This window comes from Saimiri boliviensis, chromosome 2 (genome assembly GCF_048565385.1).
Source record: "Saimiri boliviensis isolate mSaiBol1 chromosome 2, mSaiBol1.pri, whole genome shotgun sequence".
In the NCBI taxonomy this organism is placed as follows: Eukaryota; Metazoa; Chordata; class Mammalia; order Primates; family Cebidae; genus Saimiri; species Saimiri boliviensis.
The window spans coordinates 206,255,172-206,279,824 of NC_133450.1; the positions used below are offsets into that span (position 1 = coordinate 206,255,172).

At 42.2% G+C, this 24,653-nt stretch overlaps 1 protein-coding gene across 9 annotated transcripts in view; it reads left to right on the forward strand.

Annotated features, from left to right (window-relative positions):
• Positions 1–24,653, forward strand: part of RGS3 (regulator of G protein signaling 3) — a 158,526-nt gene that overhangs the window by 1,652 nt on the left and 132,221 nt on the right. For 3 of the 9 annotated variants that reach the window (XM_074395198.1, XM_074395200.1, XM_074395199.1), the window contains 3 exons: positions 23,397–23,506; positions 23,629–23,779; positions 23,948–24,128. In XM_074395198.1, coding sequence (XP_074251299.1) covers positions 24,026–24,128 — 103 coding nt within the window. In that variant the 5' untranslated portion in view covers positions 23,397–23,506; positions 23,629–23,779; positions 23,948–24,025. Of the gene's footprint in view, positions 1–23,396; positions 24,129–24,653 lie in introns of all 9 variants that reach the window. The other 6 variants (XM_074395201.1, XM_074395204.1, XM_074395202.1 and 3 more) reach the window with 4 other exon arrangements.

Genomic DNA, 24,653 nt, shown 5'->3' on the forward strand with positions numbered 1-24,653 from the left:
ATATTATTGTGTGGGAGTCTAAGTCTCTTTATAAGTCTTGTATGTCTGGGTATTCCTGTATTGGGTGCGTATATATTTAGGATCTTTAACTCTTCTTCTTGTTGCGTTGATTCTTTTATCATTATATAATGTCCTTCTTTGCTTCTTTTGATCTTTGTTGCTTTAAAGACTATTTTATCAGAGGCAAAAATTGTAACTTCTGCTTTTTATTTATTTATTTTTGCTCTCTGTTTGATTGGTAAATCTTTCTCCATCCCTTGTTTTGAGTCTTTGTGTATCCTTGAATGTGAGATGGGTCTGGATGCAGCATACCGATGGGTTTTAGTTTTTTGTCCAAATTGCCTGTCTGTCTTTGAATTGGGGAATTTAGTCAATTTAAATTTAGAATTGATATATGTGAGTTTAATACTGCCATTTAATATTAGCTGGCTATTTTGCCCATTAGTTGATGTAAATTCTTCATTATATTGATGTTCTTTACTTTTTGGTATTTTTTAGAAAGGCTGATACTATTTGTTCCTTTCTATGTGTAGTGGTTCTTTCAGAAGATCTTGTAAAGCAGGCCTGGTGGTGATGAAATCTCTGAGTGCTTGCTTGTTCACAAAAAAACTTTATTTTTCCTTCACTTATGAAGCTTAGTTTGGCTGGATGTGAAATTCTTGGTTGAAAGTTCTTTTCTTTAAGGATGTTGAATATTGGTCCCCACTCTCTTCTGGCTTGTAGGGTTTCTGCTGAGAGATCTGCTGTGAGTCTGATAGGCTTCCCTTTGTGGGTAACCTGACCTTTCTCTCTGGCTGCCATTAGTATTTTCTCCTTCATTTCAACCCTGGTGAATCTGACGATTATGTACCTTGGAGTTGCTCTTCTTGAGGAATATCTTTGTGGTGTTCTCTGTATTACCTGGAGTTGAATATTACCCTGCCTTACTAGACTGGGAAAATTTTCCTGAATAATATCCTGAAGTGTATTTTCCAGCTTGGATTCATTCTCTTTGTCACATTCAGGTACACCTATCAAGCGTAGATTAGGTCTTTTCACATAATCCCATATTTCTTGGAGACTTTGCTCATTCCTTTTTATCCTTTTTTCTCTAATCTTGTCTTATAGTTTTATTTCATTGAGTTGGTCTTCGACCTCTGATATCCTTTCTTCCGCTTGATCAATTTGGCTGTTAAAACTTGTGCATACTTCACTTAGTTCTTGTATTGTGTTTTGCAGCTCCATCAATTCACTTATTTTCCTCTCTAAATTTTGTATTCTTGTTGACATTTCATCAAACCTTTTTTCAAAGTTCTTAGTTTCTTTAGATTGTGTTAGAACAAGTTCTTTTAATTCACAGAAGTTTCTTATTATCCACATTTTGAAGCCTGCTTCTGTAATTGGAACACACTCGTTCTCCATCAAGCCTTGTTTCGTTGCTGATGAGGAACTGGGATCCCCTGCTGAGGGAGAGGCATTCTGAACTTGGGTATTCTCAGTCTTTTTTGACTGTTTTTTCTTCCCTTCGTTGTAGATTTATCCGTCTGTGGTCTTTATAATTACCGTCTTTGTAATTGGGTTTCTGAGTGGACGTCCAACTTATTGATTTTCAGCGCCGAAATCTGAGCAACCCACTGCGCCGACTAAATCAGCGGCGTTAAGATTGATGGTGCTTTTCTGACTCTGCACCAAGAACTGACGCTCCGAGGCGCCGGCAAAACCGCCTCGCTGGTCACAAGAGTCGTGCTGGCGACCCGTGGGGCTCCTCCGCTGGGAATCTCCTGGTGCGTGAGCAACAAGAATTCATGTGAAGGTGTGGCGTCCTCTTGTTCTTTGTGTTTTAACTGGGAGCTACAATCCTGAGCTGCTAGTGATCAGCCATCTTGGATCTCTCTCCGATATACCAAAAATTCTTGATTTTATTAATTTTCACTCTGATCTTTATTACCTTCCTTCTGCTTGCTTTACTTGTAGTTTGCTCTTCTTTTTCTAATGTCTTATGGTGGTATAAGGTTGCTGATTTGGGGTCTTTCTTCTTTTGTAATGTAGTCATTTACAGCTGTAGGTACCCTGTACGCACGGTTTGAGCTGTGTCCTGTAAGTTTTGATATATCTTCATTTTCATTTGCCTTGAAGTATTTTCTCTTTTGCTGAATTTTTTATCCATTGGTTGTTTAATAGTATGTTGTTTAATTTCCACATACTTAGGAGTTTCCCAGATTTCTCTGTTCTATGACCTACTTTCCCAAATTTCTCTGTTCTGTGACTTAATCTGTATCAGAGGAAATCTCTGAGCCAAAGTCCTGGTGATGGGCGTGGGAACAATGATGTGCTTCTTCTTGAGTGACACTCCATGTTAGGTTCTGAGTGCTTTGTAGATGGGAGGGGCAGCAGTCACAGGTCTCCTTGGCTTGCCTTTCAGTGTGGAACCTGCCCATGAGCTGGGGCAAACTCAGCCATGGCCCTAGTGTTTTCAGTGGTACCATGCCCAAGGTAGAGCCTGTTTCCACAAGTGGAGGCTGAGTGGAAGAAGGGAACTCCCATTTATATCAGCTGTACTCAGCTGGAACTTTGCCCGGAGCAACAAGTAGGGGAAAAGGATGAGAAATGCTGACATCCCATCCCTCCTGGGAAGATAGGTGAGGCAGGAGGCAGCCCTGTGTTCTAGGCTGAAGCAGCCTGAAGTATAGTTTTTGTCTCACTGAATTGAGGGTGGAAGAACAGAGAGAGCATGAGTCTTGGTTCACATTCCTTGGATTCTTAGAATTCTGAGTTTTTGTAGATGTTTTTGAACAAATGTTTCTTCATTTGTGGTATGCCCTTAGGGCCATTTCCAGAGTCTTAATTTTTTTTTTTTTTTTTAAACAATTCTCACTAGTTTTACTAAAGAGCAGACCTTGGGGCTTCTCAGTGCCATGCTGAAAGTGGAGCTCTGGCTTGGGCCTGAGATCTTTTTTAAAGAGAAACTTCTCACTCATTAATTATTTGATTCTCTAAGTACAATTCATATAGGAAAGGCAGATTAAATGTTTGACTCCTTCAAAACACTTTCAAAACAGACCAAATTAGAAAGCTAAATCTGCTGCCTACTCAGGCCAAATCAAAAAGTTTATGACATTATTTGTGTTATTAGATTGAACTATAGTTAGCTGAATCTTCATAGAGAGAGAAATCAGCAAGGTGTTACATGGGCTGTTTTCCTGAAAATGATTATTTCTTGAATGCATTACATTGCAGAATGACTTATGTGGGCTGGCTTTAAAAAATTTACAATTTTCTTTCCTTTTTTTTTTTTTTTTTTTTGAGGTTAAATGTCGCTCTGTTGCCCAGGCTGGAGTGCAGTGGTGCCATCTTGGCTTACTGCAACCTCCACCTCCTGGGTTCAAGTGATTCTCCTGTCTCAGCCTCCTGAGTAGCTGGGACCATGCCTGCCACCATGCCTGGCTAATTTTTGTACTTTTTAGTAGAGGCAGGATTTCGCCATGTTGGCCAGGCTGTTCTTGAACTCCTGACCTCAGGTGATGCGCTTGCTTTGGCCTCCCAGAGTGCTGGGATTATACGCATGGCCACTGCACCTGGCCTACAATTTTCTTCACTTCTTATTAGGCTATCCTCAGACCTGTCCACTGGAGCAAACCCAGTTTCTAATGGTCAATGGCAGGGATGAGGACAAGGCAGCATTTGCCTTCCATTTGCTTATTTTAGCTAAAGATTCAGGCAGAGAAGAGAAGGTATAATAACTATTTTATAACTAATTCAATTACTTCACTGGTGAAGCAACTCTCAGAAATTGGAACATTCTTTAAAATCCTGTTGATGAGCACAGTTACTTTTTGAATCCTGATGGACTTTGTGTGAGCATATATGCACTCTCTGAACGCCGGCCGTTGCATCTGTTTTCAAAGGGAGATAAAACACTTGCAGGCTGAAACTTGTTTTATCATTGACATACCAATGCCTCAAAGTTAGATGATCACAAACAGAACCCTGGGAAATATAATCTCCAAACCACGTTAGTTTCAAGGTGCTTTACACTCACTATTTCAGTTGGTTCTCTGGCTAACTACATAGACCTATGTGGACTGTAGCCAGTTGATAAATTAGACTGTAGTTCAGAATACAGTGCTGATGAGACCCCATTTGGGGCCTTTGAGTAAATTAGATAAATACACCCTTTAAAACACTTTACTACCATCTGTTGAAAATTAACTCAATGACTATACAACTCTAAGATGGTTATAATACGAGTAGCACCCCTGAAGTTGGTCTACAACCTTCACAACAGACCTGGTGGCCCTGCTGGAGAGGCCAAGACAAAGGCGAGCAAGTCAAGGGGGCTGGGTTTAGAATCTTGGTTCAGCCTGTCTTCATTCACTATATCCTGACACCTCTCTGACTCCCTCTCTTTAATATATGACTGAGACTGGGATACGCTTAGATCGAAAGGAAGGACGAGGCCATGTAGACAAGAATTGACTGAAGGGGAGAAGCTCTCTTGAACCCTTTACTTCAGCCTCCAGTGTTCTGAGAGAGGAGGAGTCAGGTAACTGCTGCTAACTGCCATTTCTCCACCATCTGGGCCTAAGGAAGCAGAAGTAAGGCTTAATTAATTGCCAGGATTGCTTGGAGATTTACTTTACTTATTTAAACCAACAAGAGGACTTAAGGTTTAGCCTGTTGGAATATGGTTCTAAGAGGCTTATATTCCCAAGAAACTAGCCCTTAGTTTCTTTTGTTCTTTGCTAGTTTGTGATCCCTGCTAGAGACAGGCCCTTGCTTTGGGTTACCATAATTTTCTAAGCACACCTCCTGGTGACACCTGGCCCAGTTTGACATGTGTGTAGAAGTAAGGGTCAGTGAAAACATCTTCAGACATTCTAGGCCCACACTTTCAGAGCCAGCTGAACTTTGTTTTGCTATTGATCCTGACCTCTGGGAAGACAAATGCTGTTCTTCATGGTTTTTGTTTTCGTTTTTGTATCTTTTGTGACAGAGTCCTTCTCTGTTGCCCAGGCTGGAGTGAGGTGGCACAGTCTCTGCTCACTGCAACCTCCACTGCCTGGGTTCAAGTGATTCTCGTGCCTCAGCCTCCTGAGTAGCTGGGCTTACAGGCATACACCACCGTCCCCAAATAATTTTTGTATTTTTAGTAGAGAAGGGGTTTCCCCATGTTGGCCAGGTTGGCCTCAAACTCCTGGCTCAAGTGATCCACCCACCTTGACCTCCCAAAGTACTGGGATTACAGGCATGACCCACCATGTCCAGCCTGTTTTTGAATTATAGAAAGCCCCTTGGGTTTGGTGGGAGGGTGTCACAGTTTGATTCATGATACAGTGACACTTAAAAAATCAGTGTATTCAAATGCACCTAAAGGAAATGCTTGATTAATTAAGGACAGTAATACCTTTGTCCTTAGATAGAAGTGATTGGAAAGTCCTTTGTAGTCCAGAGGAATCTGGGAAGGAATTTCTAAATTTTCTCTTTCCATTGCCGTAAGGTTCTAGGATATTAAATTAATCTGTCCTTCTATATATGCATTTTTTAATTTGAAAAGTTTTATATTTAAGAATGGTATACACAGACTTGGAACCAGATATTTACTAGATAGACTTTGCAGAGTGTATTTAATATAAAAGTATAGACAGAGGACAATTTGAAGGTGGAACCAAAAAAGAGAGAGCAGAGAGAGAGAGAGTGAGTAAGCGCTATATGCATTTATTTAACAGATATTGTGTACCCTTTATGCATTAGAGAATTATCCCCTAGGTTATCTTGATAGAGAAAGAAAAAGTTCTGGAGAAATGGTGGAGAGTCATTCCCAGGAGTATAGCTTTGTAAGAAATTTTTCCTGGCTCAATTGGCAAAGTTTTTTGGAACCACTAGGTGGCGATACTACATTATGAAAATGACACGCTTTCCTTGACACCTTTCAAATAACTGCAGGCCTCTGGTAATATCTATGACCAGTGTCTACACAACCAAAGAAACGCCTTAGTGAGTAAATGAAGAAAAGCATATTTCACCATTTACATATGTAAATTTAAATGCTTCAGGGGACTGGTGTTTCCTTGAGAGAGGAGTCTTTGCCTTTTGTTTTCATGGTTACAATCCCAGGTGATAGCCCTGGCATGTAGGAAGCCCTTGATCAATGCTTGACAAATGAATGAATCCATCTCTGAACAATTTCAATGATCATTGAAAGGACCATTCCAAGAGTGTGGCAAATAGTGGCACATGCCCCAAAGGCCTAGGATTTTGGGAAGTTAGGAGCTATTGATGATCCTGACAGATCATCAGTTGGGCCGAGAGACTTAGGAAGGCAGTATTTGGAAGCACAAATATAAAAAGTGATCTGAGGCACTTATAGTTCTTTGTATCCCCTAAACTTATCTTGGCCAGATTTCATCTGTTAAAAAATACAGGGAGGGTGTAAACCAATAAATTCTGATATATTTATTTATATACATACATATTTTTTGGGTCTATATTACTTCTTGGGATGGTTTTGCCTTGAAAGGAATCTTCAAAAATCTTTTTTTTTTTTTTTTTTTTACTTTTCTCTGCCTCTCATTCATTGTCAACATTTGCTCATTCATTTATTTATTATAAATTCATTCATTCCACGTTGAGCACCTATTATGTACAAAGCATTGGTCAAGCTTGTGGGATCGTCTCTTTTTTGGTCCATCTGAATATAGTTAATCACCGAGTCATATTAGGTGCAGCATCCAAATCTATCCACTTCTCTCTGTTTTTTGTGCTATTACCCTAGTCCAGGTCTCTGTCTTCTTGCATCTGGGTTACTGCATTCACCCCTAGTATTTTTTTTTTTTTAGATGGGGGTCCCTCTCTGTTGTCCTGGAATGCAGTGGCACGATCACAGCTCACTGCAGCCTCAACCTCCTGGGTTCAAGCTATCCTCCCATCTCAGCCTCCCGAGTAGCTAGTATTACATGTGTGTCCCACCATGCCTAGCTATTTTTTGTAGAGATGAGGTTTTGCCATGTTGCCCAGTCTGATCTCAAACTTCTAGGCTCAAGCCATCCTCCCGCCTCAACCTCCCAAAGTCCTGGGATTATAGCCATGAGCCACTGTGCCAAGCCTAACCCCTGATCTTTACCTCTGCCATCCATTCTTCCATCTTTCCACCAGGCAAATATCATGATATATCTTTTTTTAAACTCTCCTTTCCGCTTAGGATCAAGCCTAACCTCTTTCACTTGGTTTACAAGTGTCTCACAAGGCAGGGCTGTGGCTGGCTTGTCTCCCCCCAGCCCCAGTGCCCCTCACTCTCACCTTGTTCTATGTGCTCCAGCCAAGACTTTTTTCTTTAGGTTCTTCTAATGAACCATATCCTCTCTCTCTTCTGACTTTTTTTTTTTTTTTTTTTTGGTACTTTTTCTTCAACTTTTTCTTCTCCCTTCTGCCTGGCTACTTTCTATTCATTCCTTTTTTTCTTTTTTCTTTTTCTCCTGAGATGGAGTCTTGCTCTGTCACCCAGGCTGGAGTACAGTGGTGTGATCTCAGTTCACTGCAACCTCTGCCTCCCGGGTTCAAGTGATTCTCCTACCTCAGCCTCCCGAGTAGCTGGGATTACAGGCACCCGCCACCACGCCTAGCTAATTTAGAAGTAAACTTTTTCTGACCACTGTCAAGATGAGAGTCCCCTCTTTCACTTTTTCTCTCATAGCCTCTATTGGGGTGCACAGCTTGTCTGTTGCCGCCCTCTACTGCCAGACTGGGTTCTGTGAGTGGCAGAGCTCTCTCTGTCTTTACTGTATAAATATCTAGCACCTCACTGAGCGCCTGGCACACTGTAAGTGCTTAATAATATATGTTGAATGAGTGAATAAATGAAAAAAAATATAATATGTCTTCCTTTAGTGTACTTATAATCCAGCAGTGTGAGATAAATGGCACAAAGAAAGAACTATAATGATGAGAAGAAGGAGCGGTCACTTTGGATATTACCATTTAAGGCCGGGTTGGGTTTTGGCAAGTGAAGATGTTTGTGGAGGTGGCATTTGAAGTGGTAGGAAGTGATAGAGGTGGGAAAAGTTTGGGGAGCAGGCGAGGAGCATAGTGTTCCTATCTTGGAAGAGTAGGAGTGGGACTGAAGACAGCCTGTGACTAGATTGTGCAGGGCCTCAACTCTGATAGCCATTGATGGCTTTTGAATTGGGAGCGATAGCACTAAATGCTAACCTAATAGGAGAGAGAAACATGAATGGGAAAGAGACCAGCAAGACCAGTTAGGAGGCTATCATAGAAATAAAGATCAGGGACTGGGTGCGGTGGCTCAAGCCTGTAATCCCAGCACTTTGGGAGGCCGAGGCGGGTGGATCACAAGGTCAAGAGATTGAGACCATCCTGGTCAATACGGTGAAACCCTGTCTCTACTAAAAATACAAAAAGAAATTAGCTGGGCATGGTGGCACGTGCCTGTAATCCCAGCTACTCAGGAGGCCAAGGCAGGAGAATTGCCTGAATCCAGGAGGCAGAGGTTGCAGTGAGCCGAGATCAAGCCATTGCACTCCAGCCTGGGTAACGAGCAAAACTCCGTCTCAAAAAAAAAAAAAAAAAAAAAAAGAAAAAGAAAAAAAGAAATAAAGATCAGAAGAGATCAGGGCCTGAATTATGTAGGTGTTAGTAAGAATGGAGACAAAGGGATACTATGCACAGGAAGAATGAACCAGAACCTGAAAAACAGAAAGGAAGAGTGAGGGAGATGGGGGAGTGATGTGCTTTATTATCGGAAACGTGAAGTCAAGAGGAAGAACCAACTTAAGAAAAGATAGAGTTTATTCATCAAACCTTTACAATGAAGTTGTGGTTATATATGCATTTTACATATGAAAATGCAATTAATGTGTGGGGTTAAAACAAAGCCCCAAGCAGGAGGGAGTGACGGAGAAGATGTACTACAACTAGTGGGAGCTGTTCAGCTCTTCTACTCTGAAATTACATCCCAGAGGAAGTGTGAGATGGGGAAGGCCAGTTTGCTGTTCATCATTTTTATTTACAAAACCATGTGTATTTTATGATTGACATAGAGATTATTTAAGGATAACTGTGGTTATTTATGATTTATGTCTTATATGCTGATTTTAGAACCAAATTCCCAAGCCAGATTTCACTTATCATTTTTTCTTTCTTTCTTTCTTTTTTTTTTTTTTTTTGAGACGGAGTCTTGCTCTGTTTCCCAGGCTGGAGTGCAGTGGCACAATCTCTGTTCACTGCAACCTCTGCCTCCCAAGTTCAAGTGATTCTCCTGCCTCAGCCTCCTGAGTAGCTTGGACTACAAGTGCCTGCCACCACGCCCAGCTAATTTGTTTGTATTTTTAGTAGAGATGGGTTTTACCACGTTGACCAGGCTGGTCTGGAACTCCTGACCTCAGATGATCTGCCCGTCTCCGCTTCCCAAAGTGCTGGCATTGCAAGTGTAAGCCAATGTGTCTGGCCAGGTTTTGCTTTTTAAAATGTGTGCCAGGCCCTAGGCCTGGGCAGTAGGGAGATACTAAGAAAACACATCTCAGTCACAGCATTGGAACTGCTCACAGTCTAGTTGGGCAGAAAGATATGGAAGCAGACAGTGAGCACTACAGTCTAGGTGAGCAGTCAGAGAGGAGGGTGGAGGCAGAGGGAAAGATTGGTGGCTGGTGTGTCGAGGCAGAGGTGGTGCTGGGCCCTGGAAATGTAGAGAGATCTGGGAGTCACCATTAGAACAGGTAAGCGTAGCAATAGGCACAGATGAGCTCTCAGAGGGAGATAATATTGAGGAAGGAAGAGGACTAAAGGGCACAGCTGAGAACACATAAGAAGGTAAGCAGAGTCAGAAAATAGAGGAGCTGTCAGAGAGGCAGCAGGAAAACTCAGGCAAGGGAATGAGGACTGTGAACAGGCACATGGTCTGCATAACGTGGAAGACAATGGTGCCTGCTGAGTGAATGAAGTTTCAGCAGTGCAGTGGGGGCAAAAAAAGGGGTACCAAGTGATTGGAAAGAATTTGGAAGCAAAGGGAATACATGCCACTTTTCTAAGTTCCAGCTCCAGTACAACTAACTTAGAAATGTCCTCTAGTTCCCAGTCAAATTTCCCTGGAGAACGTTTGGGATCTCTGGATGCCATGACCTCTGCCCCTGTGTTTCTGTACAGTATGGTGCGCTGTGTCCACTGGAAGGGCACTTCACCATCACAGGACACTGATCCAGAAACAGACTTTGCTCTACATAAGCCTTATATTCAAACCTGAGTGCAATCCAGATGAATCTCAACTATGGCTGTTGCATTTTAGACTACACGTATCTATATTATTTTCTTCCACAAGTAGAATCCATATTCCCACATGACTGCAATTGCTAACTTGCTAATAGCTTCCCTGGAGTTTGCTTCTTGCAATTATCTCATCAGAAGGCAACATATGCAATATATTACAGGATGCAGAGAGCTCTGGGTGTTTTCTTTTTAGTCAATGGTTCCTATCCTAGTTATATTGTTCTTTTAATCAGATTTAAATAATAATAAAAACTCTTTTCTATATATCCACATAGTTAGCACTTCCAGTGTTCTCTTTATTTCTTTGTGTGGATCCAGACTTCCATATGGTATCATTTTTCTCTCAATTTGAAAGACTTTAACATTTCTTATAGTGCGTATTTGCAGATGATGAACTCAGTCAGCTTTTGTAAATCTGAGAAAGTCTTTATTTTGCCTTCATTTTTGGAAGATATTTTTGCTGAGTAAATAATTGTTTTTTTTTTTCTTTTTCTTCTTTGTATTTTATTTTTCTTAAGAGTCAGGGACTCACACTGTTGCCCAGGCTGGAGTGCAATAGTGTGATCATAGCTCACTGCAGCCTCAAACTCCTGGGCTCAAGCAATCCTCCCACCCCAGCCTCTTGAGTAGCTAGGACTACTTGAGTAGCTAGCATGCACCACCATATCTGGCTGCTTTTAAAATTTTTTTTGTAGAGATGGGTCTTTCTATTAGTATACCCAGGCTGGCCTCAAGCCATCCTCAAGCCATCCCCTCGCCTTGACCTCCCAATGTGCTGGGATTACAGGCATGAGCCACTGCACTCAGCCTGTTTTTTTTTTTTTTTTCCTTTCAATGCTTTAAAGATATTGCTTCCCTGTCTTCTAGCATGCAGTTTCTGATGAGAAGTCTGATGTCATTCTTATCTTTGCTCCTCTGTATGTAATGTGTAGTTTTTTTTCCTGGCTGCTTTTAAGATTTTATCTTTTTCACTATCTAGCAGTTTGATCATGATGTACTTTTAGGTGTCTTCATGTTTCTTCTGCTTAGAGCTCATTGACCTTGGTTTTGTGGGGTTTATAGTTTTTATCAAATTTGGAAAAAGCCCAACCACTATTTCTTTAAATATATTTTCTGTGCCCTACTTTCTTCTGGGATTCCAGTTATTATACATAGCTGTTCCAGTTAATAATACATATCTATTAGGCAGCTTCAGGTTGTCCCACAGCTCACTGATCACCCACTTATTTATTTTGGTCTTCTTTGTGTTTAGTTTTGGGTGGCTTCTACTGCTGTCTTCAAGTTCACTGCTTTTTTTCTGCAATGTCTAACCCACTGTTAATTCCACCTTTTGTGTTTTTTATCTCAGGCATTATATTTTTCACCTCTAGTTGTTCAATTGGGATATATATATATATATATATATATATATATATATATATATATATCTTCCATGTTTTTACTTGACATACTCTTTGAAAAATTTTTATTTTTAAACAGGGTCTTGCTCTGTCCCCCAGGCTGTGATTATAGTTCACTGCAACCTCGAACTCCTGGGTTCAAGCCATCCTCTTGTGTAGCTAGGACCACAGACATGTGCCACCATGCCCAGCTAATTTAAAATTTTTTTTGTAGAGATGGGGTCTTATTAAGTTGCTCAGGCTAGTCTCAGACTCCTGGCCTCAAACCATCCTCCTGCCTCAGCCTCTGAATATATGGGGATTACAGGTGTGAGCCACCACATCTGGCCTACTTAACATGTCATTTCTGGGTTGGTTTCTATTGATTGACTTTTCTCCTTATTATGGTCATATTTTTTTCTGCTTTTTTGCCATAGCTGTTTACTTTTTATTAGATACATGACATTACAAATTTAACCTTTTTGGGTTCTAGATATTTTTGTATTCTAACAAATATTCTTGAGCTTGTTCTGGGATGCAGTTAAGTTGCTTAGAAACAGTTTGATCCTGGCTGGGCACAGTGGCTCATGCCTGTAATCCCAGCACTTTGGGAGGCTGAGGTGGCTGGATCACTTGAGGCCATGAGTTTGAGACCAGCCTGGCCAACATGGTGAAACCCTATCTCTATGAAAAATACAAAACATAGCCAGGTGTGGCATAAGAATCACTTGAACCTGGGAGGTGGAGGTTGCAGTGAGCTGAAATCATGCCACTGCACTCTAGCCTAGGTGACAAAGCAAGACTATGTCTCAAAAGAAGAAGAAGAAGAAAAAAAAAGAAACAGTTTTATCCTTTTGGATCTTGCTTTTAAGCCGCTTTAAAACATTTATTTATTTATTTATTTATTTTAATGATGAACAATAGCAGCATTTAATCTAGGGCTGATTATTCCCCACAGCTGAGGCAAGACCCTTCTAAGTATTCTATCTAATGTCTCCTATGGAATTAGGAGGTCTTTCCACTCTGGTTGATGAGCTTAAGAACTATTCCTGGCCCTGTGTGAGCTTCAAAGATTGTTCCCTATAATTCTTTAGTGGTTCTTTCCCCAGCCTTGGAATACTTTCCTCGAACCCATGAGCTCATTAGCACTTAGCTGAAGACATGAGTGGGCACCCTCTGCAGATCTCTGGGGCCCTCTCTTTGTAAGGCTCTCTCCTCTCTGGTATTCTGCCTTGGAACTCTAGCTGCCTTGGCCTCCCAAACTTCTCAATTCAGGGATTTGGAGTAGGCCTGAGTTCCCTCTCCCTTTTGGAAAGTCTCTCCCAGGAATAAACTGGGCTGATCTCAGGGCTCAGCTTATCTTTTTTCTGTTTCTTGGGGATCACTCTCCTTCATTGCTTGATATCTTGAAAACCATTGTTTCATGTATTTTGTCCAGCCTTTTAGTTGTTTCAGGTGAAGGGAAAATCCAGTTCCTGTTATTCCATCTTGGCTAGAAGCAGAAGTCTATATTGTTTTTTAATTTTGAAAAACTGTTTGAGGGCCTCTGGAATGCAGGATTATGCCAGGCCGAGTTACTCATTATCAGGCCAGGGAAAGCAGTTCTTGAAGAGGCTAAAATGGCTTCCAACCTAACTGCAAGAACACGGAGTCATTCCAGCAGAGAGGGGGCACTCTGCTTTTCTTTTCTGGCTGTTATCAAGCCTTTAGCTGCTTACACTTGAAATCTTGAATCGTTTACTTGGTTCTCTTTAGTCCCTGTTTGTGTATTTAGGTCACTCGAGGCTTCTACATCTGGGGCAAATTAAAGTTCCTCAGTGGTATTTACAGCAACTAGCATCTGTTCCTGTAGAGAACAATTAACCCAAAGATACTACCTTGTTCTACCTTGAAGATGAATTGCAGACACACTTTTAAAAGGCAAATCCTTCATTTCAAGGGTGAATAAAATACCACTTAACAAAGCATTCCAGCTGGTTAAATTTAGGACATGAAAAAAACATGACCCAAGAATATTGTGTGTCTTTGAGCCCAGGGTATTTTTCCTTTTAGAGTAATTGGGTACCTTTTCATTCATGTGAAGTTGTTGCCCCCCAGCAGTTTATTCCGGATGACAGGTCAACGGGGGGTGTTTCATTGCTAAATCAAATGGACAATTCTCTGTTATTAACCTACTTGACCTCTTAATATTTGACACTGTTGGCTATTATTTCCTTCTTAATACTTCTCCTGGCTTTTCTTTTCCTTTTCTGGCCTTTCTTCCTCTGCCTGTTTTTTCTTTTTCTTTTTCTTTTTTTTTTTTTTTATTGCATTTTAGGTTTTGGGGTACATGTGATGAACATGCAAGATTGTTGCATAGGTACACACATGGCAGTGTGCTTTGCTGCCTTCCGTCCCCTCACCTGTATCTGTCATTTCTCCCCATGCTATCTCTTCCCACCTCCCCACCCCCCGCTCCTCCCCCATTTCCCCCCAACAGACCCCAGTGTGTAGTGCTCCCCTCCCTGTGTCCATGTGTTCTCATTGTTCAACACCCGCCTATGAGCGAGAATATACGGTGTTTGATTTTCTGCTCTTGTGTCAGTTTGCTGAGAATGATGGTTTCCAGGTTCATCCATGTCCCTATAAAGGACGTGAACTCATCGTTTTTGATGGCTGCATAATATTCCATGGTGTATATGTACCACATTTTCCCTATCCAGTCTATCATCGTTGGGCATTTGGGTTGGTTCCAGGTCTTTGCTATTGTAAACAGTGCTGCAATGAACATTCGTGTGCACGTGTCCTTGTAGTAGAATGATTTATAATCCTTTGGATATATACCCAGTAATGGGATTGCTGGGTCAAATGGGATTTCTATTTTTAGGTCCTTGAGGAATCGCCACACTGTCTTCCACAATGGTTGAATTAATTTACATTCCCACCAACAGTGTAAAAGTGTTCCTATTTCTCCACATCCTCTCCAGCATCTGTTGTTTCCCGATTTTTTAATGATCGCCATTCTAACTGGTGTGAGATGGTATCTCAATGTGGTTTTGATTTGCATTTCTCTGATGACCAGTGATGATGAGCATTTTTTCATATGTTTGTTGGCCTCCTGTATGTCTTCTTTTGTAAAGTATCTGTTCATATCCTTTGCCCATTTTTGAATGGGCTTGTTTGTTTTTTTCTTGTAGATCTGCTTTAGTTCTTTGTAAATTCTGGATATCAGCCCCTTGTCAGATGGGTAGACTGCAAAAATTTTTTCCCATTCTGTTGGTTGCCGATTCACTCTACTGACTGTTTCTTTTGCCGTGCAGAAGCTGTGGAGTTTGATTAGGTCCCATTTGTCTATTTTGGCTTTTGTTGCCATTGCTTTTGGCGTTTTGGTCATGAAGTCCTTGCCTACACCTATGTCCTGAATGGTTTTACCTAGATTTTCTTCTAAGGTTTTTATGGTATTAGGTCTGATGTTTAAGTCTTTAATCCATCTGGAGTTAATTTTGGTGTAAGGTGTCAGGAAGGGGTCCTGTTTCTGCTTTCTGCACATGGCTAGCCAGTTTTCCCAACACCATTTATTAAACAGGGAGTCCTTTCCCCATTGCTTGTTTTTGTCAGGTTTGTCGAAGATCAGATGGTTGTGGGTATGTTGTATTTCCTGTGAGGCCTCTGTTCTGTTCCATTGGTCTATATCTCTGTTTTGGTACCAGTACCATGCTGTTTTGATTACTGTAGCCTTGTAGTATAGTTTGAAGTCCGGTAGTGTGATGCCTCCCGCTTTGTTCTTTTTGCTTAGAATTGACTTGGCTATGCGGGCTCTCTTTTGGTTCCATATGAAGTTTAAGGTGTTTTTTTCCAGTTCTGTGAAGAAGGTCATTGGTAGCTTGATGGGAATAGCGTTGAATCTGTAAATTACTTTGGGCAGTATGGCCATTTTCACGATGTTGATTCTTCCTAACCATGAACATGGAATGTTTCTCCATCTGTTTGTATCCTCTCTTATTTCGTTGAGCAATGGCTTGTAGTTCTCCTTGAAGAGGTCCTTTACGTTCCTTGTTAGTTGTATTCCTAGGTACTTTATTCTCTTTGTAGCAATTGTGAATGGCAGTTCGTTCTTGATTTGGCTCTCTTGAAGTCTATTACTGGTGTATAGGAATGCTTGTGATTTTTGCACGTTGATTTTGTATCCTGAGACTTTGCTGAAGTTGTTTATCAGTTTCAGGAGATTTTGGGCTGAGATGATGGGGTCTTCCAGATATACAATCATGTCATCTGCAAATAGAGACAATTTGATTTCCTCCTTTCCAATTTGGATACCCTTTATTTCTTTTTCTTGCCTGATTGCTCTGGCTAGAACTTCCAGTACTATATTGAATAGGAGTGGTGAGAGAGGGCATCCTTGTCTAGTGCCAGATTTCAAAGGGAATGCTTCCAGTTTTTGCCCATTCAGTATGATATTGGCTGTTGGTTTGTCGTAAATAGCTTTTATTGTTTTGAGATACGTTCCGTCAATGCCTAGTTTATTGAGGGTTTTTAGCATAAAGGGTTGTTGAATTTTGTCAAAAGCCTTCTCTGCATCAATCGAGATAATCATGTGGTTTTTGTCTTTGGTTCTGTTTATGTGGTGAATTACGTTTATGGACTTGCGTATGTTGAACCAGCCTTGCATCCCCGGGATGAATCCTACTTGATCATGGTGGATGAGCTTTTTGATATGCTGTTGCAATCGGTTTGCCAGTATTTTATTGAAGATTTTTGCATCTATGTTCATCATGGATATTGGCCTGAAATTTTCTTTTCTTGTTGAGTCTCTGCCGGGTTTTGGTATCAGGATGATGTTTGTCTCGTAAAATGATTTGGGAAGGATTCCCTCTTTTTGGATTGTCTGGAATAGTTTCAGAAGGAATGGTATCAGCTCCTCCTTGTATGTCTGGTAGAATTCAGCTGTGAACCCATCTGGACCTGGGCTTTTTTTGGGTGGTAGGCTCTTTATTGCTGCCTCGACTTCAGACCATGTTATTGGTCTATTCAGGGTTTCGGCTTCTTCCAGGTTTAGGCTTGGGAGGTTGCAGGTGTCCAGGAATTTATCCATTTCTTCCAGGTTTACTAGTTTATGTGCATAGAGTTGTTTGTAATAATCTCTGATGATGGTTTGGATTTCTGTGGAATCTGTGGTGATATCCCCTTTATCGTTTTTTATTGCATCAATTTGGTTATTCTCTCTTTTCTTTTTTATTAATCTGGCTAGTGGTCTGTCTATTTTGTTGATCTTTTCAAAAAACCAGCTCCTGGATTTATTGATTTTTTGAAGAGTTTTTTGTGTCTCTATTTCCTTCAGTTCTGCTCTGATCTTAGTTATTTCCTGTCTTCTGCTAGGTTTTGAGTTTTTTTGATCTTGCTCCTCTAGCTCTTTCAATTTTGATGATAGGGTGTCAATTTTAGATCTCTCCTTTCTTCTCATGTGGGCACTCATTGCTATATATTTTCCTCTAGAGACTGCTTTAAATGTGTCCCAGAGATTCTGGTATGTTGTGTCTTCGTTCTCATTGGTTTCGAAGAACATCTTTATTTCTGCCTTCATTTCATTGTTTATCCAGTCAACATTCAAGAGCTAGTTGTTCAGTTTCCATGAAGCTGTGCGGTTCTGAGTTAGTTTCTGCATTCTGAGTTCTAACTCGATTGCACTGTGGTCTGAGAGACTGTTTGTTATGATTTCTGTTCTTTTGCATTTGCTGAGGAGTGATTTATTGCCAATTATGTGGTCAATTTTAGAGTAGGTGTGATGTGGTGCTGAGAAGAATGTATATTCTGTGGATTTGGGGTGGAGAGTTCTGTAAATGTCTATTAGGTTTGCTCGTTCCAGGTCTGTATTCAGGTCCTGGATATCCTTGTTGATTTTCTGTCTGGTTGATCTGTCTAATATTGACAATGGGGTGTTAAAGTCTCCCACTATTATTGTGTGGGAGTCTAAGTCTCTTTGTAAGTCATTAAGAACTTGCCTTATGTATCTGGGTGCTCCTGTATTGGGTGCATATATATTTAGGATCGTTAGCTCTTCTTGTTGCAGTGATCCTTTTACCATTATGTAATGTCCTTCTTTGTCTCTTTTGATCTTTGTTGCTTTAAAGTCTATTTTATCAGAGATGAGAATTGCAACTCCTGCCTTTTTTTGCTCTCCATTTGCTTGGTAGATCTTCCTCCATCCCTTTATTTTGAGCCTTTGTGTATCCTTGCATGTAAGATGGGTTTCCTGGATACAGCACACTGATGGGTTTTGGCTTTTTATCCAATTTGCCAGTCTGTGTCTTTTGACTGGGGCATTTAGTCCATTGACATTTAGGGATAGTATTGTTATGTGTGAATTTGATGCTGTCATTTTGATGCTACCTGGCTGTTTTGTTGGTTAGTTGATGCAGATTCTTGATTGTGTTGCTGCTTTTTTACCATTTGGTGTGTTTTTGGAGTGGCTGGTACTGGTTGTTCCTTTACATGTGTAGAGCCTCTTTCAGGAGTTCTTGTAGAGCAGGTTTGGTGGTGATGAAATCTCTGAGTGCTTGCTTGTTCACAAAGGATTTTATTTTTCCTTCACTTATGAAGCTGAGTTTGGCTGGATAGGAGATTCTGGGTTGAAAGTTCTTTTCTTTAAGGATGTTGAATATTGGCCCCCAGTCTCTTCTAGCTTGTAGGGTTTCTGCTGAGAGATCTGCTGTGAGTCTAATGGGCTTCCCTTTGTGGGTAACCCGACCTTTCTCTCTGGCTGCCCTTAGAATTTTCTCTTTCATTTCAACCCTGGTGAATCTGACGATTATGTGCCTTGGAGTTGCTCTTCTTGAGGAATATCTCTGTGGTGTTCTCTGTATTTCCTGGATTTGAATATTGGTCTGCCTTGCTAGGTTGGGGAAGTTTTCCTGGATAATATCCTGAAGAGTATTTTCCAGCTTGGATTCATTCTCTTCATCACATTCAGGTACACCTATCAGACGTAGATTAGGTCTTTTCACATAGTCCCACATTTCTTGAAGATTTTGTTCATTCCTTTTTGCGCTTTTTTCTCTGTTCTTGCCTTCTCTTTTTATTTCATTGAGTTGGTCTTCGACCTCTGATATCCTTTCTTCTGCTTGGTCAATTCGGCTGTTGAAGCTTGTGCATGCTTCACGAAGTTCTCGTGTTGCGTTTTTCAGCTCCATCAATTCACTTATTCTCCTCTCTATGCTGTCCATTCTCGTCAGCAGTTCGTCCAATCTTTTTTCAAGGTTCCTATTTTCTTTGCGATGGGTTAGAACATGTTCTTTTAGCTCATTGTAGTTTCTTACTACCCATCTTCTGAAGTCTGATTCTGTCATTTCATCACCCTCCTTCTCCATCCGGTCTGGTTCCCTTGCTGGTGAGGAGTTGTGATCACTTTTAGGAGGAGAGGTGTTCTGATTTCGGGAGTTTTCATCCTTTTTACGCTGGTTTCTACCCATTTTTGTGGGTTTATCCACCTGTTGTCTGTCTCTGTCCCAGGGAGTTGGAGCTTTATGAGTTTCCCTTGCACTACTGCCTTTTTTGATTTTTTTTTTTTTCAGGTCGGACCCGCCCAGCTAGCAGCACGCCTAGCCTCTGCCTGCCTGCAGGGGCTTTGCTGAGCTGCTGTGGGCTCCGCCCAGCTGCCCTGAGCTCTTCCCTGTAGTCCTTTTTATATGGGCGTAGTTAGAACTGTCTGGGCAATGGTGGCCCCGCCTCTGTTATGGCGGACTCTCTCTGTTGTGGCAGGTTGCCTCGGCAACGGCGGGTTGCCTCGGCAACGGCAGCCTGCCTCCGTAGCGGTGGAGAGTCTCAGTAATGGCGGAAGCCCCTCCCCCACGGAGCCGGACCGTCCCGGTTCAGCTGTGCTTGGTTTGAAAGGCTCAACCCAGAGGTTTTCCAATTACTGTTTTTGTTTTCCTTGTTGTTGGGGGTGGAGGGGTGGGACCAACCGAGCCTGATCACCTGGCTCCCTGACTCAGAGTCTTTTCTTTTAAGTTGAACGACCCCGCGTTCTGGTCGCTTGTTGAAAAGGCGCCGGGATCTCCCGTGCTGCGACTCACGGAGTCGGCTCGAACCGCGGCGCCGGCTCCTGGCGGATTTTTTGCCTAGGAATCTCCTGGCCTGACTCGCTATTTCAGATGAATGGGCTATTCTGCCATCTCAAGGCTCTGCTCGCCAGCTAAGAGGGCTCCCAGACCAGTGGCTTTTTTACGGAGAACGGCAGCAACAGGGAGTGGTCACAGCAGCCGCGCGGGCGGAATCAGCCCCGCGGGGGCCAAAACAGCCGCACCAGCTGGGACTGCGACGCTGGCGACCCCTCTGCCTGGGTATCTCCTGGTCTGTGGGCAATAAGAGTTCGTCTGGAAATGCGGCGTCCACTCACCCTCTGCACTTTCACTGGGAGCTGAAGTCCTGAGCTGTTCTTAGGCGGCCATCTTGAAAGTCCACGGTGGCATGAATTTCTGCCTGTTTTTTCAGTTGGTACTATTCTTTGTTCTGTCCTGAACCTTCTCACATTAAACATTCCCTCTGGGCTCTCTTACCCATGCCCATGGCCTCACCAGGAATTCCTAAATCTGTATTTCTAGCCTAAGTATTTTTTGCTGAGCTTCAGTCCATTATGTTCAACTGTTGTTCACTTGACATCTTCACTTGCATGGCACGTGGGTCACTCAACCTTAGCAGGCTTGTAGTTGAACTCATCCCTTCTCCTGTCAGTTCAGCCCTGCCTCCCATGATCTCTGCCTCTCTAAAGGGAACTTCTAAACAATTTCTCAAGCCAGAATTCCGTGCATTCTTTCTTCTCATCTTCTACTCAATCAACATGGCCCGTTGATTCGATCTCTTTCCATCTCTACTGCCACTACACTAGCTTGGTCATTGTCATCTTTTACCTGGATGACTAGAAAAGACTCTAAGAGCAACTTTTGCTCCCAACCCTCATGTCATGCAAACACCCCTACCCCTAACCAATCCCTTTTTTATTTTTTCATATTCTAGCCAGAGCAATCTTTCTAAAATGTGAATTAAAGGCTGTTGGGATCTTGCTTACAATCTTTTGCAACTGCTCTGTGCTCTTAAAATAAAGTCCAAGCTTCTTATAATAAAATGTGAGGCCCTGTATGATTTTTCTTTCTTTTTTTTTCTCCAGAAACAGAGTTTTGCTTTGGTTGTTCAGGCTGGAATGCAATGGTGGGGATCTCAGCTCACTGCAACCTCCGCCTCCTGGGTTCAAGCGATTCTCCTGCCTCAGCCTCTTGAGTAGCTGGGATTACAGGCATGTGCCACCACACCTGGCTAATTTTGTATTTTTAGTAGAGATGGAGTTTCATCACAGTGGCCAGGCTGGTCTCGAACTCCTGACCTCAAGTGAACCACCCATCTCGGCCGGCCAAAGTGCTGGGATTACAAGTTTGAGCCACCACGCCCGGCCGAGGGCCTGTAAGATTTGGCCCGTGTTTACCTTCTTGTGTATTACTCCTTCTCTCACATTCTAAGTTTCCTGCCACATTTCCCATTGTTCAGTTCCTCAAATGTACAACACTTCTCTCTCACTTTGTGGCCTTTACATGTTTTGTTCTTTCTGCCTGTAACCCTTCCTTTCTCTCTATACTTGGCTAAATCATCCTGTAGGTGACTTCCTTTGGGCAGTCTTCCCTGACTTCCTTTATCATCTTGGTCTGCCTAGCTCCCCAGATTAAGTGAAATGTTATTCTATGCTTCCAGAAGTCGGTCTGTAGTTTTCCGTTTCTAACCTTATTTGATTTTTGTCCTCATCTAGCTTCCTACTTAGCACTGACAAATCTTTGTTTTTTTTCCTACATTCTGAAATAGTTAAAATTACATTAGCATCATCTGTTTCTTGAAGATTTTATAGAATAGCCTCTTAAAACTATCCAGATTTTCTATAATTTTGTCAAATAGAGTTTCAGTTTTCTTTTCTATTTCATCTATGGTTAGTGATCTATTAAAAATTTCAAACTCTTGTATCGATTTTACTAATTAATACTTTCTAGAAAATAATCCAGTTCCTCTCAGATTTTCAAATTTATATAATAAGGTTGCTTTGGTTTTCTCTTATAATTTAAAATATCAGCTGGGCATGGTGGCTCATGCCTGTAATCCCAGCACTTTGGGAGGCCAAGGTGTATGGTTCACTTGAGGTCAGGAGTTTGAAGCCATCCTGGCCAACATGGTGAAACCCCATCTCTACTAAAAATACAAAAATTAGCCGGGCATGGTGGCATGCACCTGAAGTCCCAGCTACTTGGGAGGCTGAAGCAGGAGAATTGCAGCAGGTCTATTTTATTGGAATTTTAGAGACAAGCCTTTGGTCTTACTGTTGAAGTCTATTTTTTTGGAATAAATTTTATCTTTAACCTAAAAAAAATTCTTCTGAATTAGCTTATTTCTCTTCTAACTTTTTGAAATGAATTTTTAGTTAAAACACTTTACATCTTGGTTATTTTCTAAATAAATTATCCCACTGAATGTTCTACTCTATTCCATTGATCTGTTTTTTCTTTTTTTTTGAGACGGAGTTTCACTCTTGTTACCCAAGCTGGAGTGCAATGGCGCGATCTCGGCTCACTGCAACCTCCGCCTCCTGGGTTCAGGCAATTCTCCTGCCTCAGCCTCCCGAGTAGCTGGGATTACAGGCACGCACCACCATGCCCAGCTGATTTTTTGTATTTTTAGTAGAGACGGGGTTTCACCATGTTGACCAGGATGGTCTCGATCTCTTGACCTTGTGATCCACCCACCTCAGCCTCCCAAAGTGCTGGGATTACAGGCTTGAGCCACCGCGCCCAGCCCTGATCTGGCTCTTTCTAGTTTTACATTATTTAATACCATTTAATATCTGGCAGTCCAATTCCCTTTATTATTATTATTATTATTTTTCTTTTTTTAAGACAGGGTTTGACCATGTTGGTCAGGCTGGTCTTGAACTCCCGACCTCAGGTGATCCACCTGCCTTGGCCTCCAAAGTGCTTTGATTACAGACGTGAGCCTCCACACCTGACCTTATTATTATTTTTCTAAGTTTTCTTGGTTATTGGGCTAGATAATATCTTAAAGTTGCTAAGATTCTTTGAGAATTATTATGAAAATTCACCCAAATAAATCCATTTAGTCCCTTCCTTTCAAAACTCAAGTATTCCTTATTCTTCCAGATATAGTCAGTCTTTAAAAAAATGCCTAAAATCATTGCTTGATGCTGTATTATGCTAAAAGTGCTTATAATCAATCTGTGTATATGAATGTGGCATATATGTAACGTATGTGTTTTGTGTGCGTGTGTCTGTGTGATGTGTGTGCTTACATATATGCATAGGAGGCATCTATAATGTGTAGGCTGTGTTTGTATATGTATGTGAGGTGTATATGTAGTGTGTTTCTGTGTGTGTGTATGTGCCTGTGTGTGTACATGGGATATGTTAAGGTATGTGTATGTATGTGCACAGAATGTGTGATTGTTATCGTGTGTGGGATATTGATGTATGTGTGGAGTGTGTATGGACCTGTGTGAGGTGGAAGAGATACTAAGGCCCCGGGGGTGCTAGAATGCTCAGGACATGTGAGAAAGCCAGGCTTGGTCAAACTCCCCTGCCTTCCTGGGGAAAGCAGGGCCATGACCATGACCCTTTATGGATGTTGCTTGTGGACAGCAGTGTGGGTTAACAGGGCCAGTCTCTCCTGAAGTGCCCTGCCCAGTCTCCCACTCACCTCTCTCTTCCGTCTCTTGAGAAAAGGGTGATCGATCTGTCCTTTTAGGAAAAGGAAGCTTCCAGCATGCTACTAAGTAAAGGATCCTTACTGGTGGTGGTGAAGGTGGTACCACCAGATCAAGATCAGGCTGGCCTTGGAATCTTCAAACCGAATAGGTTAGCTGCTGAGTGGGGCAGGAGTCAGGAGGAGATCCCTCTACAAAGCAGTGGGATCTTTGTTCCTATAACCAGTGAAAGGTGTAAGTGCCCAGTGTGGGCCTCGGTCTTTTCTCTCCTAGGTCACTTTCAGACAGCACACTTCTGCCCAATTCTCCTGGATCTCACCCTTCTGAGTGTTTCACCTACAGGTTGCTCATGGCCTCCTGAGTCCAAGGTAGTCTCCTCATCGGGAGGAGGCCCTACAGTGATCCCTGGCAAAGCTGTGAAGAGGTGACTGTCATCTTGGGCACATCACCTTCCCTTTCCCTGTGGGCCTTCCTTTGCTCTGTTTCCTGAACACCATGCTTTCTAGTTCCTCCTGGGAGTGAACACCCTTTGCATGGGGCGTATTCAGACCATGCAAAACTCATGCTTTTGAACTCCATCTTGTTCCTGCAGATCTGCCATGTCTCTGGGTTCAGTGTCCTGTCTCCATCCTGTGGCTTCAGCCTGAGGTCACCCATATTCCCTGGCTGGATGGAGTGGCTAAGCTCTGATATCTCTTTGCCCAGAAGAGATGCATGGACTCAAACTTCTCCAGCCAGGAGGAGGTTCATGTGTGCCCAAGTCCAGGGTGCAGGTAAGTTCATCTGCCATTGGCTTGAGGCTACGAGAGTGGCTGCCCTTGTTAAAGGCAGTGTTCACTGGGTATGTGTGTAAGGAGGGTAGGGGAGCAGGGGGTGGGGCAGTAAAGAACAGGGCAGGACTTCACAAAGTGCCAGGATTCAAGCAATCCTCTGGCATTTATGTGACTTAGTTGTATTGGACCACCAGTTTGCTGATTCCAGTCTCCATCAGTTTCTGCTCCTTGCTAGTGGCCACCTGACCCTGTGGTGTCTGCTCCCTTCACCTGCTGTTGGCCATGGGACAGACGTGTAGGCCAAGGAAGAATAGGACAATAGTGTTTGGGGCAGACAGGCCTGGGTTCAAATTTCAGCTCTGTCTTTTCCTAGCTCTACAAACCTTGGACATGTCATCTGTCTTCTCTGCCAGAGATTCAGATTTCTCTCTGGTAAATTGGGCTAATACTTATTAGACTTACTCTGAAGATTAACTGAGATGATGTATGTAAATTGTCCAGCTCAGCCTCCGGCATCTGATACTC